This window comes from Anoplophora glabripennis, unplaced genomic scaffold, assembly GCF_000390285.2.
Source record: "Anoplophora glabripennis isolate ALB-LARVAE unplaced genomic scaffold, Agla_2.0 scaffold154, whole genome shotgun sequence".
Lineage (NCBI taxonomy): Eukaryota > Metazoa > Arthropoda > Insecta > Coleoptera > Cerambycidae > Anoplophora > Anoplophora glabripennis.
In genome coordinates, this window is record NW_019416346.1 from 451380 (window position 1) to 474168 (window position 22789).

General features: G+C 31.9%; 1 protein-coding gene across 1 annotated transcript in view; it reads right to left on the reverse strand.

Annotated features, from left to right (window-relative positions):
* Window positions 1-4033: 4033 nt before the first annotated feature.
* The window catches only part of LOC108903761 (cyclic nucleotide-gated cation channel beta-1-like), a 93446-nt gene continuing 74690 nt past the window's right edge, over window positions 4034-22789 (reverse strand). Inside the window, exons 6-7 of the mRNA XM_018706050.1 lie at window positions 4613-4766; window positions 4034-4508 (exon numbers count right to left, since the gene is read on the reverse strand). Of these exons, the coding sequence (XP_018561566.1) occupies window positions 4034-4508; window positions 4613-4766 (629 nt within the window). The remainder of the gene's footprint in view (window positions 4509-4612; window positions 4767-22789) is intronic.

Below are 22789 nucleotides of genomic sequence, written 5' to 3' on the forward strand. Positions count from 1 at the left end.
CAACGGCGGAAAATAAACTGCTCCGAAATGTCATTCTGTAATGATGAAGGGGATGTGTGATTTCGAGTGGTTTTCCCTCACTCTTAAACGAAACTCCTTTGTGGGAGATAATTTTTTTATTGAACTGTTTCTTCTGGATCTAATTTATTTTACCGAACACAGATTTTTCCGTTCTCATCATTCCCTGCGTGAAAAAGCTCTATATTCAACAGATTTGATGCATTTTCATTTTTTAACCATTTTGTTGATTTTATACAAGAGTATATCTCGGTGGACACAATTTTTTCACTAAGAAAAATGTATTTAATATAGGAAAGAGGTGAAATTTAATGACACTAGTAAAAAAGTAGAAAATTATGGAAACTCATTTTTAGTCAGGAATTATATATTTTTGCGATATACAATAAGTCTTTTACAGTAAATAATTTAAAATATATAAAAATGTCAAAATGCAAAACAAAAAGAAATGAAAGTATTATTTAATGAAACAAAATTGTACTCATGTAACTTGATTCAAATCGATTTATTTTCACGGAAGGAAGTATGATAGTTTCGCTTACAAAGATTGTAATGCAAAAATTATACTATACATGAAAATCGACTCTGACCTGCTACGAAAGAAAGCCAGTGATAGAAAATTATAAAACAACATACCAACAGGTTATAGTAGATACACAAATATTTAAATTAAGAGAACTTTGAGAGCGGCTTCTGTATTCATACGTCTTAGAACAGCCTAGTGGAAAATTGTAGACGAATTTTTTTTAGAGAAGTTTATGACAAGTCAATATTTGAATGAAAAATTTTATATAATTTATCAATATCTTCCTGTTAGAGAATATTATATAAGTGTTATCTGTGACAGTGACTTGTGTAACATCTTTACACCAGTAGAGTATGTTTCGTTAATAGCAAATTCTAAAAAGGAACTACGAAACATATTACAGTCGACCAAAAAAACCAAAAATAGAATTTTGTACCTATTTCTAAATATAAAAATTTAAGTTATGAAATTAAAATGCCAGGCACAACCTTTTATAGATGGATTTTGAGTATCCAAATGTCGTTTACCCAAAAGTATCGAAAGGCCTTCATATAGGAAAGCCATATGGAGGGAAGGCCTATTAAAAGATATTTAACAAGTTCATGTATAATTTTTTTAAACAAGCTTTTGGGACGTCATTTTATTTTCGTATTCTCCTCAGCAAACGCTTTCATTTGATTCCCATATCATGGGGGTGCATAAAAAATAACTGGTCCGCCATCTTTGGGAGTCCGCCATATTGGACTAACTTAGCTAATGCATTGTCATCCAAAATGCAAAATTTCAGCTCAATCGGTTGTGGATAATTGTTTTAAAATTCATTTGCAAGATTTGACCCACACTGTGGTTGTGAGGAACACAAATGGTTTTGTCAGCAGCTTGAAGATCCTATCAAGTCAATTGCAAACAAAAATTTAATGTTGTGGTTGGTTTATAAAAAAGTATTAGTCCTAACTTAGTCTTAGTCTTAGTATTAACCTTTACACTAATCTTAGTATTAGTCCTAAGAATAGGTACACGTTTATAAAAACAATGTGTGGTCCTAATTTTATTAAGATTAACCAATGAGCGATTCGACTACGCGCATGGCTAGTAATATCACAGCATTATACTTGTTTATTATTCTGTGGTAATGTTATTTTATTTGTTTTGTTGGTGAGTGAAAAGAAAAATATAACCTATTACTATTATATGTGTGCCTTCTATCATCTAAAATAAAGAACCTGTTAAGATTAAGTTCTTGTTAAACATGCTGTCGCCTAAAGTAACTACATTTGTAAGTTTATTATTACTTTCAAGTGCAGTATTTGCACAGTATTATTTACGATGTCCACGTCGCGTGCGTAAATTCAAAACACGTCCAATGAATCGAAAGAGACAGAAAGAAGGATTGTACCATGTATTGGTTCAAAACCTTTAAATAAAGAAATTGATACAGAACAGTACTTTAAATTTATGAGAATGACTCCCGAAATGTTTGATAGCTTGTTGCATCTAGTAGGACCTAGACTTCAGAAAGATAGAAGAGGAGGTTCACTGTCACCAGATCATCGTTTAGCAATAACACTACAGTAAGTTACAAAAGTTTTATCATTAATTAATAACTAATTTTATTTAGTATTTTAGTTATTTGGCTGAAGGATGTTCCATGCAAGAAATAGCGAGAGGTTTTCGAATTGGAAAGGCAACAGTCCATGTCATTATAAGCGAAACAACCCAGATTTTGTGGGAAATTCTCATGCCACTTGTATTACCAGTACCAACAACAGAAATGTGGAGAGCTATTGCTGGAGGATTTTATCGAAGATGGAATATTCCAAATTGTGTAGGAGCTGTTGACGGCAAACATATACATATTCAGGCACCAAATTATTCTGGTTCAGAATTTTTTAATTATAAAAAAGGATTTAGCTTGGTATTAATGGCTACTTGTGATGCTTATTACCGTTTTGTATTAGTTGATATTGGAGGAGCGGGCTCTAACCATGATAGTGTTGTATTCCAGGAAAGTGGATTTGGCATGGCAATGTTTAATGGACAGTTAAATTTACCAAATGCTCAAAATTTGCCAAATTCAACTATAAAAATGGAACATTTTTTTGTTGCTGATCAGGCATTTCCATTACATAAAAATATTATGAGACCATATCCCGGTCATCAATTAGGAGATGCAAAAAATATTTTTAATTATCGTTTGTCACGAGCCAGACGTACAATCGAAAATACATTTGGCATATTAGTTCAAAGGTGGCGTATTCTTCGTAGGCCAATAATAGCCAATATACATTTATGTGAAAACATAACAAAAGCCACAATTGTAATACACAACTTTATCCAAAGAGGTGAAATGGATATACCAGCTTCTGAAAGTAAATATTGTGGAATGGGACGTCGCGATTACATAGACGAAAATGGAGTACTTCATGCGGGAACATGGAATAATGTTCCATGTAATTTACGCTCAGTAGGGAGGTTAAGTTCCAATAATGCCAGCCAATGTTCAAAGGAAGCTCGAAACATGCTGCAAGAATATTTCTTATCAAAAGAAGGTTGCTTACCATGGCAGTGGGAATACGTGTCGCGGGGGTCACTTCCTGAATAACATACCAAAAAGAAGTACATTTTGAGACTTATTTGATTTATAAACAGTAATGTCTGAATAATCCGTACCCCCTATAATCTGTCAAAGTCCCCTGTAATCCATATAACCTAACTGTGGAAAATCATACTCATAATACGAACTCCTGTCTTCTATAATCTGAACTACCAATCTAACGTCTGCCTGTCTGTGTGATAACAGAGCTCATAGTTAAATATTAAAATACATCAAGTGTCTCTTGACACTTTGATCAGCACATAGGACTCTATGTACATGTTCAGTGTATTTTATATAATCTTACATTTTTCTCGTCCAGTTTTTTAATATTTTTTGTTCTATATCTTTTATAGATAAAACTTATGAGTTTATTAATATACATTTTTTTTATAACCACTGGAATTTTTTTATAACAATCGGAATGTATTATAGCACTTTTTGTTTCGTATTTTTTTAATTTGTAGTTATAAAATAAAAATTAGAAATACCATTTCAGTTATAAAAGAAAAAAAAATTGTCTGAAATCAATATTAAAATATTTCTTAGTAATATATTACGTTTAGATTTAAAAAAAAGTACCTATATTTGTAGGATAAAAGTTTTAATTCAAATATTTTTATTGGAGAATATATGATATGTAATAAATTGTATCAATTTATTTGGAAGTATTTCCAAGATATTGTAATAAAATTGTGTCTTAATGGCCCCCTTTAAAGGGGCGTAGCACCACAAGGGGGCACTTTCGGACAAGTCAACAGGATCTTTTTTGCTTAAAATTACTTTATCATTTGTGTTCGTTTGTTACGGCGGAAATGAAACACCTTGTATAGAAATAAATAATAAGTATAATGAAAGAGTAATATAAATATGGGTTATATAAATCATGAAAACCATTAATCTTCATCACTTGTTGCCTCTGCGATTATTTGCATTATTTTAGCTTTTGTTAGTGCTCTGGCTTTTTTCTTTTTGATAGACTTTAAGCAGAGTCCAACCGCCCTCCCAAACACTATCTCCTCATTCTCCATTTCATTTGACTGACTGGTTGCTCCTAATTTATTGAAAGCATTACTAATGCTTTGTGTCAGGTCTGCCAACTCCGACATCTTTTCATCTCTCTTGCGTTTTGGAGTTTGTCTTACAATTACTTGACTTGCTCGACTGGTACTTGTCGATGCCAATGCCGACGATGGCCTAGTGGTGTCACTACTATCATCCGGTAAAGGTTCCGTGGCAGATACTTCCGTGTCAATAGGCAACGGGGAGTCAGTGATATCATCCGTTACTATGGAATCATTCCACAAGGAACTTCCAGCTTCTGCTGGTTGTAAAATGTTTGGTGAATTTTTTGGTATATTTCCTACCGTCCTATAACAAAAAATTATAATTAATACAATAAAAATTATTATTTATAAAATATTTATAAAAAATAAATAAAAAATTCTTGAATACCTTGTCAAATATCTACTTACTTTCTACTCACTACTATATCTTCCAGGAATGTGCAGTATTTATACAGAGGCCATGTAATACTGTACGCTTCGGAACCAGATGGCCTCTGCGATAAGCGTCTCTCTTCTGCAAAGCGATGCCTGATATTGTTCCAACGCTGCTCACAATTCTCCGCTGAAATATAAGTAATAATAAGCACATGTATTTTTTCTTCAATTATAATTTATAAAGTACCTGAAGTCATCATAATGCTGGCGATGGTCGCCCAGGCATTTTCTATTTGCAACTTATTTTTATGATTACAATGTCTTTTATTCCACAGTACACTATATTGTCTTATAAGTTCGATCAATTGATAGTCGTCAAACTTTTTATCCATATTTAAACAAATAATTTCACACAAAATCTTCCACACAAACACAATGACATAATGGCGACCATAGATAAGAACAAGTAATGGCGTAATGGCAACCACCATAGACAAAGACAGGAGACCACTATGCTACGAAATGCAATACTTGTGCATGCGCACTTCTCAGATCTTAGTCTTAATCCTAGAAAAATTAAAAGATGGGAACTTTCAAGGTCATGTCTTAAGACCTCCTTACGACTAGGGATTTTTATAAACCGATACATTACATTCTGTACATTTAACTTTTTAGGACTAAGATTAAGGTTAAGTTACGGCTAAGTTAGGACTAATACTTTTTTATAAACCAACCATTAGTTTGCCTTCAGTAACAAATATGTAATCAATATAGCGCGCTATTCATTTTACCGCCTGATTTCTTTTATCTAGAATGAATCAGTGAAACTAGATCAGAGATTAATTTTTAAGATAAAATGTTTTTCTTAAAATAACTGTTTATGTCTATATGTTCCCTTTATATGATAATCGATTCAATTGTGAAGACAAATACACAGCCGATTCTATAATTTTCATAAATATGAACGATTCCAGCTTGCTTGCGGTAGTTGTTATGTAAAAATGTATTAATGCAATGGAGTTTGCATTGACACAATAAAAAAAGTGCCTTCCTTGTATTGATGACCTAGTACGTATTATTAAAAACAGTTCATTATATCGAACTTGCAGGTAATTTATTTATTTATGTCGAAAAGTTTTATGTTTTATTATAATGACGTTTTTGAATATATTTAGTTATTTTTTCGTTCTTTGAAAGAAGATAACTTTATCTTAACAATGGTTAATAAACAAAGGGTATCATGAATATCGTTGAATATCATATGGGTCAATTCAGCCCACATGAGTTTCCATTCCAGGAAAAAGACCGTTTTTGCGTAGGACTTAAAAAACGACATTGTTAATGTTTTAGCAATTTTGACCATAGATGAATATATCCTATTCCAGTAGACTAAAAGAAGGCTCAGATTCGAATCAAATAAAAGAAAATACATTGTAGAGATGTTTTAAAATCTTATGAGCTTTGACCTTCATATGCGCAGAAACATAATTCCGACCGTCGCCTAAATTATTCTACGTCCTAAAAACATTACACCTATTATTCACAGTCTCTCTCGAGCTCTAGCGTAAACAAGCCTTTGATCCGATTACAAATATCATAATAAAATGCCCTATTCTTTATTATTTTAATTTAAACAATAAAAATATATATAACGAACGTTCGCCAGTTGACTTTATTGATGCCCGAGCGCCTTAGTTCATGTCTACTTGTAATGATGCACATGGTCTAATTCTGAGTCAATGTTAACGTGCTTATTAGAAGAATTATGGGGATACGCCACGCCTTTCGCGCATTTCGCGGCTCATGAGATATTAAAAGACATCTAACACGGTTGTCAGTTTCATATTAGTCGTTAGTACGTTTATAACCCTAAGATGTGCGATTTTATTACAGGATTTTTTTATATTAAGGATATTGATCTGGTGGTAGAATCAATCGCAGTTCAGTAACTCAAAATGTGGAATTTTAGCGATTTTTTATAGCTAGGAAACAACCATGACCTAACTGCAAAAACAAACGTTTTTTTTTAATTTTGTAAGCCTGTGTAATCGTGTAATTAATTTGAAGTTGATCCCTCGCAATAGGTCTTTTCTAAATAACTGCGTGTGTAGGTTTAAAAGAATGAAATAAATAATGAACGACAAAATTGAGCTCTTAGGTAAAATTCCCCCTGCCAAACAATATTAGATAATAAATACGTACGTCCGACTGTCCTCCAAATGCTAAAAATGGACTCTGAAAATGGTTCACTGGAAAACAAGCAACGTTCAGTTTCAATTGAGATTCGCGTGTAATTATAAACGTAATATTAAATTTATGAATCTTGGAAAGGGACGCATATTCTTAAGTAGGCCTAAAAATACATACCGCCTTAGGGGCCTTACAAAATTAGACCTTTCCTTTTGTGATTCCAAATTTCATCGCAAAAGAACAAGGCTCTTTGTTTCGCATCGTTTCTCTTACTCCTTATAAACAGTTATTTAATGTATTGAAAACGAGGCGCACATGTGAATAATGTACCTTGTAAATACGAACTCGGCACGTTATTTGCTCTAGGATATTTTGCTAATATTATGGAAACGTTCTGTTTACGGCAGCGCAGTATCATATAACGGTATTGATACTAGAACAATACGTCCTATTAGAAGTTAAAAGCAACATTAAGCGACGAAAACAACCAGATATCGCATTTGTTGACGTTCAACCCTTGGTGTTAATATTACTCCTAACAGTCCTAACACTAGCAACGACTTCGTTAATTGTAGAAGCATTTGTGGCGATATAGGTACAGAAGCAACGGGAAATTAATGAAAACGTATTGATAATTGCTTATTGAAATCACTGCGGTACCACAAATGTGGGAAATTCAATATTTTTGTAAATAATTAGTATTTTTTTTTTTAAACGAAGCGAGATGGCTGTAGCCAAGTTTTAGCAAACTTCAACTTTCAACCTTTGTTGCTGTGCCTACTTCCGAGACATTGAGCTGTACATCCCGTCTACCTGCAAGGACAGAATTCTGTAAAAAAATATATACCTAAATTTTTTCTGAATTTATTTAATTCTCCATTTCCTATCTAAATGGTGAGAAAACTGTTATAGAGGTTTTAGTATTCAAATCATATTTGTAGGTTGGCGCCCAATTCAGTAACTTATTTTTTATTCCCAGTAACGTTTTCGCATTCTGGAAAATTAGATGCTGAAATAACATTAGAACCAATCCACCTCCTATTTACCTCCCCTAGAATTAATACTTTAATCCAAAGTTATTTAATTTGCAAAACATTTTGAATTTTATAAGTTTCTTTGATTGTAAGGTATTCTTATTGCAAATATGACATCATTAATAATTCGAGGCATAGAAATTAGCGCCTTGCTTATTCGCCAGAAAACTTAAAATTACTAAGACTTTGTATCTTATTTTTCTTTAATTCATCATAATTACTTCTACTTAAAATTGCATTTGCATTAGAAAAATTCTGAAAATGTTTTTTTTTAAGGAACAGTTTTAGGGATATTTTTATGTGTAATAAGTTTATTAGATTAGAAAAGGTAATTTGCAAATTACCCCGCGTCTAAATATACAGGGTGTCCCGTTCATGTTTAAAAAAAACTTGTGTGCAAGTTCCTCATGGGAAAATAATAGGGGTAGTTCATATAACGTTTTTTTCTTAGATGCCCTGTTTACGAGATACAGTGTGTTGAAGTTGTTACTCTCCAAATGGTTTTCCTTAATTATTATCTTTAAATCGACTAAAGATAAAAATGTCAAAAGTTGTACACTAGTAAACATCAACTGTGTGTTAAGAATAATGTGCAAATGGTTTCTTTCTGAAAAGCAGTGTCACCGACACAGGTAATTTGAGGGGTACAATCGAAAAAAAATATGTTAAAAATTTATTACATTTCTAAACGGTTCTATAAACTCTAAAGCATGTGTAGTATGTGTCCTTTTCGAGAAAAATGAAGTAGCATTTTTTTTGCTCACATAAAGCGGCACAAGTACATTAACAAAATATTAAATTGAGAGAGGACTTTACCATTGAATGAGTTGAAGACATTTAGCTACCAACAGTATTTGCATTCAAGACTATTATTTTAATTCTTACGTATCACATGAAACACTTAACTTGTAAACATTTTATTACCTAACTAAAAAAAAATCAAATAAAATTTATTTTAAGTTTCAGCTTGTAAACTAACATTTAAAAAAGTAAATCAAAATAAACGGATTATGGTAATTAACTATCTATTAATAACTAATTTTAGATTTTGTAGACTACTGCACTACCATTAGTAAAATAAACAATTGTTGAATGGACTAAATTGTTGATGGACATGAATGCTTAAAAAAAGTGACAAAAACAGAAAAATATTAGGAATATTAGACATACAGAACAAAACAGCTGCACAATTAAATAAATGGCCAAAATTCGAAATACTACAGTAGATGCTGAAATTGTCCCCTATTTTCTTCTATGCAACTTCATTTTTCTTGAAAATGGTACATGCCACCGAATTTCAACAAGTATACCTTTTTTGCAGTATGCTTTAGAGTTTACAGACCCGTTTAGAAATGTTATAAATTTTGAATTTTAACATATTTTTTTTTCGATTGTACCCCTCCAATTACCTGTATCGGCGATACTGCTGTGAAAGAAACCGTTTGCGCATTATTCTTAACGCACAGTTGATGTTTACTCATGTACAAATTTTGTCATTTTTATCTTTAGTTGATTTAAAGATAATTAAGGAAAACCATTTGGAAAGTAACAACTTCAACACACTGTATCTCGAAAACAGGGCATCTCAGAAAAAACTTTACATGAACTACCCCTATTATTTTTCAATGAGCAACTTGCACACAAGTTTTTTTGAAACATGAACGGGACATCCTGTATAAGGAAACATGGGTCTAATTTTTGGAACAGACCGTTTTCCTTTTTTTTTTGTGGGACTGTGCTAAGACAAAAATCCTGACTCTCATAATGTAAGCAGAAAACATTTTTATGACTGCATCCTTTATCGCTTAAGAATGTGATAAGCAAATTTGATTGGTGATTGAAGCTTAACGCTAATTAAGATTCACATTCACAGTATTAAACTTATTGTTCTCAACTGTATAGATATTTTGTTATAGTAATATTCTACCAATATTGTAAAATGGCTCAAAACATAATTGTATAATAAATTATGTTCTTCTGAAGCTTATATTTCCAAATCCAAAAACCGATTATATAAAAAAATGAATCTGAATTATGTTGTCAACATTAATGCGATTGTTTTTATATTTCCTCGAAAACGCCCTTATTGGTTCCCTAGTTCAAGACGACACCAGCCTCACCGATTTCTAATATTATTTCTATTTCGAATAATTCTTAAATAAAACATTTATATTCATGCTGCAATCTCCATTCCGGTCCAATCATTTCTGGTATTACAAACGTGATGCGGTACTGCTTATTAATGTTCCACTTTGGTATTCCGTGACTCCATACCGCTGATCTCAATGTTCGTGGGATATATCTACCTAATATTAACATATCTTGTTATTTCATTTTGCACTATACTTATAAGTGGAAAATGTTTTATTGTGGAGACTATATTAAATTTTTTTAATCTAGACCTCCTTCTCTCAAAGCTTTAAAGATATAGACCTAGAAATTTATCACCTGATTTATGATTACTTCAAGAGATAAAATATTTCATCCTTTTGAGATATATACAGTATACAATTATTACAGGTGACCAGGATTGAATCTTCTCATCAAAATAACAGAAAAGCAAGAGAAAAATTTTTTCTCAAAATTCCGAAACACTAAGTATATTAAAGTTCTGAATTTTGTCTATGGTGTATTGATTAATTCGGTACCTGTAATTAGTAGTGCATTAAAAAATATAGTAGTTTAATAAAAATCTTGGTGCCCTATTAAATAATCATTTGCTACTCTTATAATAAGATTTTTTGTCAAATGTTAGAAAATTGTGTTAGAAATTATTTCTGCGTTACAATTCACAAAAATCTTGGTATTGGAAAATTTCAGCGGTTCTAAAGCACCAAAGAATATATTTCCTGTTGTGAAAATATTATTTTTTTTTTGCAACTAAAAACATTTATTATACAGCAACTTCTGATAAATGTATATTTTGTTCGTTGTATCTAAATAGTGCAAATTCAGTAGCTTATATCAGGTCAAAAGTTGTAGTATATATTAAATTTATTGGTATATCCTGTATTATCTTCAACACGATTTATGAGGGTTTATATCAAAAATGATCCTTTAGTTCCATCCTACCCGCCTTATCTATCCAGTACATCGATCTGAACATTTAATTCAATTTTAACAAAGCTACCAATAATGTGTTTTTAGCTTTCCACAAACTTTTGATATCGATTAAATATTTTTGGACACCAGTAAATCGTAAAATGGCTTTGTATAATAAAATTGAACTTTTTGAGCAGTAATTTTTCGTGAATAAAAGCTATTAATTTGAGCATATAATTTGAGAAGATAAATTAAATTTAACAAATGGATTTTTATATTACTTGTTATGATTATTGAGCTCCAAACCCTTCATTTTTGATATTTATATGTATATCGCTGGTGTATGTAAGTACAGTTTTATTGTTTTTTATTTTTAAGCAGTTTTTTTTATACAAACTTGCTTTCCTAGTAGAAAAATAAATCACTGATTCTTAAAATTGTTGACAAAAAAACCAATGAATTCATTGGAATTGAATGTTTTCTTCATATGTTTACGAAAACCGTGATCTTTTACCAAATAAAAAATTTTGTGAAATTTTATAATTCTATTTATGGTGATAAACGATGTAACAACATAAAATAGTTAAAAGTAGTTATGCAAAGTAATACACAAAAAGACATAAAAAGACATAATTACCCATATGCCAGAAGTTATACAGGCTGTTGCAGAAAGACCTCCCGTAAATACAGGGGGTGATAGTACGACAAAAAATAAGAATTTTTTGTCTTATGAACTATATGTCTATTTCCTCTTGTTTTCGAGATACAGAAAAATTTATGAAAATTTCCAAACGGTGCGAAATATTTTTTATCAAGTTTGGTATTCATGGGTTTTTAAGGCGTCAAATACGCAGGTCTAATTATTTTTTGGATATTTCATAGAGGGCGCTACATTCCTATTACATTTTAAGTTCTAATTTTTTAAGGTTAGGTTTTTTACCATTCCAATTTCTACTGTACAATTTTATTTTCTAAACATAATGTACTCTTATTAGAACTTCCGAATGTGGACGGTTCGAGAAAAAAAGGCTGTTAATTAAACTCTTACAATATTACGGTGTATAAAATAAGCGACTTTTCTCAAAGTAGTCTTATATCAAAACTTATTGATGGATGTCTTATACACAACGCATATATTCTTAGTAATATTTTAAACTCAATTTAACTTTATCAAAATTTTAGTGACTGTAACTAGTCATTACTAACTGCAGTCACTAAAATCACTAAAATTTTGATATAAAGTTAAATAAAGTTTAAAATATTACTAAGAATGTATGCGTTGTTTATAACACATCCGTCAATAAGTTTTGACATAAGCCTACTTTGAGAAAAGTCACTTATTTTATACACCGTAATATTGTAAGAGTTTAATTAAAAGCTTTTTCCTCGAAAACCGTCCACATTAGGAAGTTCTAAACAAGAGTACATTATTTTTAGAAAAAATTAAAACTTAAAATGTAATAGGAATGTAGCATAACTAGCGCCATCTATGACATATCCAAAAAATAATTAGACCAGCGTATTTGTCATCCTTAAAAACCTCGGAATACCAAATTTCATAAAAATATTTCGCACCATTTGGAAATTTTCGTAATAATTCTATTTAAAAATTTTTATTTTATCGCTCTGTCTCAAAAACAAGAGGAAATAGATATATAGTTCATAATACAAAAAAACCCTTATTTTTTGTAGTATTTCCAAATTTACTTTAACTATTTGATTTGGTATTTTTGGCTATTTGGATATTATTCATTAAAATGAGACATAATGTATGGTAAAATTTTTACGTAAGCAGTATGGTGAGTTTAAGTAAAATTGCAATAACATGGTTTCAAATTAGCGAAAGGAATCATCTATCAGAAAACATAAAACAAATGAATACAACTAACAAAAAGTTACACAAGAAACGAAGCACGAAAAACGATGTAATTGAAAGCTAGCATCTAGTGGCCAATGCTGTCTACTAATTATCTGAGACTTACAAAGAGTGCAGTTAGTAGCATTGGCTACTAGATGTAGCTTTCAGGTACAACTTTTGTTTGTCCTTTCTAGGATATAAGGAATTTTTAAGAAATTTAAGCAGCTGGATCGTTTGTCGAGGGCGAAACTTTATCCAATTCTGTGTAGGTACAGCTGTCTGCCTGCGGAATAAACAAACCCTCATTCGAGCAGTATTGCAGCCACGCTGGGACCGCGTGGGGACAAGCAGCAACCTAGCCTGAGTGCAAGCCGTCGAGAATATCGCCCTGGGCACCCTGATTTGTCCGCAACAGCGACATTCGCCGGGATCTGGGATTTACGCAAGCGATCAGATAGCGTGCAAGCAAGCCTTCGCCGAAATCCACAGCAAGAAGAGGTTGTAGGTAGATGCAAATCTACACACCCCATTCTAACATACCTTGGAGCTAGCGACCACCACTTCTTAATTATCACTCTTCCCGCTCCAGCCTAAGGGCCACCTGCGCTTCCTAAGCTTCATAGCTGTAGACCTCAACCAAACGGAATGCGGACGACGTAAGTCGCTCGTGATCGACATACGACACCCCCGGGGATTTACACAGGCGTGCCGGCGAAGATAGAAGAGCGCCAAAAGCAAATACCCCTCCAGCCAGGACAGGAGGAAGCCCCACGAATCGCACAATGATGGGAAAAAAGTCTGCCTCCATGAGGCGTCGGAGCCTACAGAGATAGTGAGGGTGAAGAGCGATAATCCCGCTCGACTCCGCCCCATCTTACGTCATTTTTGTAAAAGACAATGACACGGATCCTTTGTTGCTTGTCGTACCCATGGCACAGTAACGAGAAGTCCAAATTTGGTATATGTCTATAGGCATATATAAAATAGGTGGTTGTTTTTGGAAATATCGTCACTTAAAAAACGGAGCATTTGCGCACTCACGTTCATGCGAACTTTTTTCTTATTTTTCGTCAGAGAATATCCTGTTTTAACCAATTTTGGTGGATATTGCACATCCGTGTTAGGTGGTGGTGTGTAAGGATTTTATAATAAAAGAAGATTTATTAAGTGAATTTTAAAACATTCAGAGATATCTGCCTCCCGCCTTATACATATTTCTACCATTTCGATTGCACATTATACGGTAACATTCATCCATTTGGCTTCCGCAGTTCTCCCCTGCATGGGGTATAATGAAAGCTTATCTTACAATTTAAATATTATTGAGCGAAGCTTCATAAAGTTTTTATGGATGTTTGAAAGACTAGGGAAAGAAGTTTCCGCCATACATTAGAAGTTGCTGCGGGAACGTTCAAATATGCATAAACTCCTCCGTCTGCGATGTTTATTTTAAAATTTCATAAAATAAATACGTCGATAGAGAAAGCTAAACCAATAACGATCCGAACAGAATAAAAAATGCAAACTCTTGAGGTTGGCTTTGTCTAGCATTATGAATGCTGTGCGGCAAGGGTGCAAACAATAGTTTATTTATGTCGCTTATAGATGGAGTTGACCTTTCGTAACCTCTTCACTGGCGCCTGTAACAAGTGCCCGTCTCTGACGACAACAATAGATGTTTCTGCAATCAGGGCGTAATTGTCTGGTAAAAAAATTATTTCAGGGGAAATTAATTACTTTGACAAATTGCTTCAAATTAAACGATAGTGCTGAAAGTTTTTAGAAAATAATTGTTATATTAAATAATCTCAAATTATTAGATTAATCTGTTCTCTTAGTGAATAGCACATAATTTGTGTTAATTTGTATTACGAAAGAGGAATAATCGATTGAGAGAGAAAGGTAAAATAATAAATTCGACCCTAAAAAATTTCTTAGTACTTTGGTGTTTTGAGTTCATTAAAATGGAGAATTACCAACGTGTTTTTTTAATTTCTAATATTTTGCAAAAGTTCGCTTCAAGTGCCTAAAAGATTCAGTTGTATTGCATACTTAGAAATAGTAGTATTTTGAAAATAAAAGAAAAATAGAAGATCTACTCTTACTAATATTTTACGGGGATGAAATAATTTAAACCCCTCTCCTAAAAATTTGGTGGGAAATACGCCACTTCGTGATTTGATGATATAATCGTGTCTTTATGTTTCCTACTTTGATTTTTTTTATTATAAGCGATTATTTGTACCTACTTATAAAAATTAATGTTATTATTATTACGTAACAAAAAAGACACCTATCGGAGTTTTATATTTATAACGTATGTGAAAGATTTTCATTGTTATTTAATTTTTTTTTTCGGTGAATTTTCACTTAGAAAAATAGATACTATATATTATTGTTGTTCGTGTTATCGAAAGCGTTATTTCCAAGTTTCGTAGTTATAACATTTAGAAATATTAGGTATTTTTATTATAAAAATATTACTTACGATACTGATTCAGAACGCTGCAAAAAAATTTCACTCAAATTTTACCCAATTTTACTATTACAATTTTAATTTACAATGTATCAATTTCTGTCCCCACCCGATTTAGTGAAATTTTCACTCTATTAGTATGAGTACAACTGAGTGAAACATCATCATCATCATCAAACAAGCATCAGAAATGAGGAGTTTTACTCAAATCCGAGTTACTGCTGACTATCAGTTGAGTGACTTTTGACTCTATTCCGAGTATATAAAACCAATTTAGAGTTGACTTTTAATCTAATAAGATTTAAATTTAACTATTATTGAGTAATTTTTTACTCAGACTTGGTTTATATTCTCTTTAAATTTTAATTTGAATATCATTGTATTAAAGTCATAAACTACTCAGTTGCCACAGTGGTTTCTACACAGATCTGTTTTAGAGATAATATTTTAGGTCTCAATTAAAGGAATTGCTGAACTAATCGGACGGATAGATTGCCATAACCTATATTGTACGATACAAATACATAACTACAGATAACAATTTAACTATACGTTTATTTAACCAAATATTAATCGAGACTTAATATATTGTCATTAATTAAATCACTGCGTTTAAATACAATTTTCACTAGAATAGGCAGATAAACCAATACTTGTCCAAGTCCAAAGCACACCATACGCCATACTGCCATCCACCACGCCACGGTCACGAGATAACCTATATGGATATGAAAAAGGGTGGGATCACTCAGTAATGAAGACATTTACTCTGATTTAGGTACCACCAAATACGAGTTTACGTGAAGAATTTGTTTAAGGAGTACCTATGTTTGAGTGAAATATTCAGTTTTAGTTTAAGTATAATCACAAATGAGTAAAATCATCAAAATGCCCAATATTTACTGAAAATATACTCAATAACTTCACTCCGAACCTTTATTTCATTCACTCACACCGATTTTGTTTGCAGTGTGTGATAAAATTTACTCACTAAAAGTGCAATTATTTCCCGAAAACAGACAGGAGAATTTTCATTTCAGTTTATTTAATTACCGCAAAATAACTAGTGCATATGTAAAAAATTACTATGGCTGCTGTTATAGTTTTCCACCAAACCGCATATATTTGTCCATTTTAAACTGCAACAATTCGGAAAGTTGAATAGATAACGTGTTGCAGTACACCGCTATTCGAAATGTATTTAATGCATGCATATTCCATTAAAAATTTTAATTACAGTTTGGGAATACCCAATTAATACGATATTTACGTTCAACAAACCGACATTTTCGTCCAAATTCAGAGAGGACGTATTTTATTTAGATATTAGTTCGTTCAAAATATATCAAACAATACATTCAGGGTGGCCAAATGAAAACGAAACAGAGCCATTTTCAGGAACTGCGTCAAGATTATAGAAAAACGCTCAGACCCGTCGATTTTAGATTAAAGGGAACATTCTTTGCTGGTATTTTTGACTCCGTCACTTTCACCCCCAAGATAAGCATCAACCAAAATATTTAAGTGGCATTGGGGGTTGAGTAATATTTCTTTTGAAAGCTCTTACAATTCTCTTTACAACAGACTTTTAATTTTATAATTCTGCCCAATACTTTGAAAAAAATTTTCATTTTAAAATTTAAATTATGTTTAGTTGCTTACTTACTACTTAGTTGATTAAATGTTCAAACTGATGACCGGCCGCTTAAATACAAGAATAAAGATTTTGTTCGAAACGTTCGCGCACATTCTGAAGCATTTCCGGAGTGATTCGACGGCATTCGTCGACGATTCTTTGACGCAAATCTTCCAGCGACGCTGGCTGTGTTTTGTAGATTTTACTTTTTAGGTATCCCCACAAAAAGAAATCAAGGGGCGATAAATCTGGTGATCGTGTAGGCCACTCAATGCTGCCTCTTCTCTCAATCCAATTCCATAGAAAACGTTGGTCCAAATACTGACTGTCAATTAACGCATAATGGGGAAGAGCACCATCAATAGCGTCTTCCAGTAATTGCAAATACATTTGGCCAGTCAAATTTCAGCCCATACATTTAATTTTTCCGGTTGCTGTGTATGCACCTTGTGAAAAATTCGGGTTTGAATCGGACCAATAGCGGCAATTGTGACGATTTACCGTCCCGTTCAAAAAAAAATCTGCGTTCATCAGAAAAACAGATGTTAAAAAGGAATTGTGGATCGTTCCCTGCTCGCTCACTCATTATTTCTCAAAATTGCAAACGGCGGTCATAATCATCCTCATGAAGTTCCTGGACTAAATGTATTTTGTATGGATGGAATTTATTCTTTTTCAAAATGGGTTGTGGTTTTTTTTCTGTTTTTTATAATTGTGATTTTTTTACGAAAGTGATAACAAATTGCTAAACACCAATGTAACGCTAGAAATACTAAATTTATACCATTGGCGTACTTAACTCGAATGACTGACATTTTTACCGTTATGTACTAATTGTTTGTACATAAGTACTAAAATCAAAATTCTTAATAAGTATTGGGCGGAATTATAAAATTTAAAATCTATTGTAAAGAGAATTTAAGTGCTTTCAAAAGAAATATTACTCAACTCCCAATGCCATTTAAATATTTTGGGGTGATGCTTACCCTTGCTTGGGGGTGAAAGTGGCGGAGTCAAAAATACCAGCAAAAAATGTCCCCCTTTAATCTAAAATCGACGGGTTTGAGCGTTTTTCTACAATCTTGATGAAGATTCCTGAAAATGGCTCTGTTTCGTTTTCATTTGGCCACCCTGAATATTCGGTTTAGAAGTTGTTTATATTTAAAATATTAAAAGAAAAGAAAATAGGTACCTTCATGTAACAAGCTTTTGTTTATTGTAATTATTGGGACTATTTAACTACTACTTCTTACGAATATGATATATGATCTGCTTTTTAAAAGTAGAGCACATATCAAAATAAAGTATGTGAATATTATTACAAAATAAGAAGATATAAATCCATTTTAATGTGAGTTTAATAGGCATATAAAATATACTGGCGAGTCAAACGCCTACGAACAGGTATAGAACTCATTTGAGAAAAGTTCCCACGAAAGTATGTCATTTGTAACATGGATCGATGTTTTGTTGGTGGATTGACATCTTTAAATGAGAATTCTGTGTCAGGCGGACTACATAAAATAGAATTAAGTGTCACAAATGGCAGACAGTAACATTAGAGATCCTAAACAAACACCCTGACGTGGCATATAAATAGGCCAGCCATAAACTGTTTTTGTACTACCTTCTTTCCACCGTTTCCTGCAATTTAAAGGTACATTAAATACTAATGTGTTTCTATGCTGTATTTGCCGAGTTAGAAAATAAGAGGGAATTGTAAATATTATCCCTCTATTCTACTGTATCTCTGTTTAAAATACGTAAAAACAAACGTTTAGGTAAAAACACGAAATTTTCGGAAATACCTGTGTATTATCCTGTATTCATATCGTTAGTATAATATTCATTATTAAATATTCTGCTACTTTGACTGCTTAATTATGTACATTGTTTTCTCATAAAAGGCAAACAAGGCCTTATTATTGTTGTTTATTTGGTAATATTTAATTATACCTACGCACTGTATTCTAATTATGAACTTCAAATTGAATTTTAACATTTTACTACACAATACATTGCAACTGTCTTTTTACATATTCTTTATGTATGTAACTTCGTTCTCGACATCAAAGGTCTGCGGGAAAATGAAATAATGCTTATAGTTCCTGCCAAGAAAAAAAGAACACTACAAACAGGCATCTGGGACACAACAGAGTATAACCACCGAGATAGAGAATCTACTACAGGACTGGGTGTAGAAAAAGATTGAAAAAAAATAAAAATCAAGTAGTGGCGCCTAATGTATCTTGGATCTATAAGTCGAAAACCGTTATTAAGTACGTTGTCGGATGATACATCGAAATTTTTTTGACCTAAAGATTTATCTCAAATAAATGTGCAATGTTTACGAAAACCGCAACTTCTATCATAATAACTGAGGTATCCTAACATGACATTGGAAATGGGATAATATTGGGGATCGATAATAAACAAGTGGTTTAAAATTGTACAGAAACAGATTTCTTGAAAAAACTGTTTAGGGGTTCGTTTTACCCCTTTAAAATGTTTAGGCAGAAAAGAAAATATACCTAAGTGTTCGTATTTTTTTTGTCCCCTACAACGTAGGAAAGTTTCATTGAAATCGGTGTCTGACACTCTGATAACCTTCCTTGTAAGATCTATTCGATCCACAAGAAAAATAAAAAATGTGGATAAACTTTTTGAAATCACCACAAATAAGTTTTCATTAACACGATTTTAATGCAAGAGGGTCAATTATAACAAATTTCTAATATGTTTTACACAATATGGACTGAATCTCTTGATTCTGGCAGACAGCCATAACGTGTATGAAACGACTTAAATATTTTTGGTTTCACATCTCCTATAATGCTCTTTTTAAAATCTTATTTTAATTATAAATACCAATAATTGTTGTTTTTTTGGAATGATTCAGGGCTCTGTGTTAGAACCATTGATTTTTAAAATGAATATTAATGACATTCGTCTGAATTATATTCTGAGGTAATACAAATATACTGATAAAATTATTCACATCAGTTTGCAGTAATAATGATGTAATTAAAATTCAAATTGGGTTTTAACATTTTTAAATAAAAATTTCTATTTAATATAAACAAATATAATAATATGAATTTTGGAAGACAGTTTTGGAAGATAATTATCTAATACTTATCTAATTGTTTACATAACAACCAGTGTATACAAAAGTGTGACAAATTGAACATTCTTGGTATCATTTTTTTATTCTAAACTTTCTTTTGTAAACATATCTGACAGCGCCGCTGATTATAAAGAACAAGGTGTCCTTTTACTAAATTGTATGGGGTTTCATAATGAGATTAATTTGTTTTTATAATTCCACAATAATCTACGGTCTAAATTAAAATATCACTCTGTTATTTGGAACCCAACTGTGCATATTAATGATGTTTATGGTATTCAGAAATTTCAAATTTTTATGTTTATTTATCTAGAAGTTTTCCTCAAGATCATATTAAGAAGTTTATTGTTTCAAATCTCGAAAATAGACTTAAATATCACTCTTGTGTGTTCTTATACAAATTGCTAAAAAATAAAATTGAGTGTTCTCATATAATAGAAACAACAAAATTTGTTTAATTATTAATTTATTTTACCTTAATAGCCTACGAATAAATTTGATTAAATAATTTCCTTTGTATGAAATGTGTTTCAATTTTATTTCTCTTAAATTAGATACATTCTACAGTGGTCCTTTAGTCAATTTTAATTTGATAATAACACAAGCACACAAAAAAAATGTCAAGATTCAGAGGGTAGACCTCCCTACCCCTTCGATTTTTGGGGTCGCTGAAACCGAATATGATCATAAAAAAATTTTAACTAGCCATTTCCCCGTTACCACCCCCATGCACCCCGTTCTGGGAGTTGGCATGTCAATTCTCATACAAAGTCGAGTAGGGTGTGTATTCCTATGTTTTCTGGGCCACTAAGAACGAAGAAAACTACCAAAAATGAATTAGAACCCCTCGTTACCCCCTAACGTCACTTTACCCACCCCTGGGAGCTGAAATGTTTAGCCTCTGGGTCTTGACATTTTTTTTGTGTGCCTGTATAATTTTTAACACTGACGGACAAATTTTTGATCATAATAATCTATTATTTTGTTATATTCATGGTGTACAACATTGTCCTTTTTTAATCTCAAATGTATATTGTAAATGAATTTATATCTACTTGTTTTGCCCTGCAATTGAAAATATAAAAAGTCACAATAATATTATATGTTTCTAATTTTGTAATAAGACTTCTATATTACAATCATTTTAGAGGTACAAAAACCGTTGAATTTGAACATAAATATATCCACACATTTCGTTTTTAAGAAATACTATAACTTTTCTCGTTCGAAATTCCATGCAGATTTTCGAGACAACAAAATCGATGAATATCAACGTAAATATGTCCGCACTTGATATAAATATTTTATTTGATCGGAATTCTTCCTTTCAAGAGTTTCTGTAATGCCTCTTATTCAGAATTCAAATTGTCTTCGACTCTGGAGATACTCTCTGAAACGCGAATAAGTAAAGAATCTGTAACATTACATTTTCAGTATCGCCTCTCGGATCGTTCAGTGAAAAATTTCTAAAGAAACTTCCTGCCTATCCCACAATTCAGAAGGACGTCAAACGGAAATTACATCTCATAAAAATTTAAGATACCAAATCAGTGGCGGCTTTTCTCTACGTGCCAAAGTACATTCATTCTCGCACGGGCTTTGTTATTATGCTTCTCGGGGGAAATGACAAGTCCACACTATCGTTTACACGCATTTAGGCACGCCATGCGTGAATTCGAGGAACAAGTTCACTGTAGACTGATAATAAAATCAGTGTGCTGTACTTCGAATTGCCTCCAGCGAAAATGATATGCCCTTATCAGAAATTCTCCCTACCAGGAGAAATAGGTATCGTTAAAAAATGGTTACGATTAACATTGAAGAATATTTACATATAAATTGTTAAACTGAGCATCCTAGAATGGATTAATTTTTGTAAAACATTTACATGTTGCAGATGCCAACCCAATAACATGTATTTTTTGTATATCCCATCTTAGAGGCCTATCAACTATAACCCAAATATTTTACAGATTTAGCTTCTGATATTCTAATTGTTTCGTTTATTTTTAAATAACCCACTGTCTTTCTTAATCCATAAAAGTAAAGTATTGCATCCTCCGTTTATTTTTCTTCTCTAATCGTAAAATCTAAAATCATACTGTAAATCTGATATAATTTTCTATAATTTTCGAAATAACAAATTTTGTCAACATAATTAAGTCAATTGAGTTAATTTAATTAATTACTGTTAATTACTATGACACTAATTACTACTACTTAACACTGAAAAGTATAAAGCTAAGTTAAAGCAAGTCTAACAAATTTCCTGTACTTCTCATCTGATGAAGTCCCTTTGACATCAAATAGCTTTGAAATTTTGCACATCTACGCTATTTATCATCTTGAATAACTTTCCTTAATAATATTTTGTCATATCCCTTGAAGCCACTTTGCTGCGTGAATTTCTCTTTTTTTAATATCCAAATGGCATACTTGACTTTTAGAAACCAATATATTAATATGACACAAATTAGTTTACATCCAAGTAGAATTGAACCTCAAATGAAAATTTCTTTTATTGCAAACTCATTGCAAAATCGTATACATACAGAGATGGCCAGAAGTACGGAATAAAATTCATATCTTTTGAATGAGTTATAAACAAGTTTTATTTTTTCAATAACAAGTTTTTTTCATTTACAAATTGAAACAACTAGATAATTTACAAAAATAAACTCAATGTCGCAAATGCTGAAAATGTCCTCCATTCACTATTTGGCATTCTCCAAGACGATAGTAAAAGCTGTCCACAGTATTCTGAATGACTTCAGCTGGTAAATTATGCATCTCCGCCCTAATCTTGTTGTTTAAATTCTCAATATTATCCGGTCTGTCCTGGTAGAC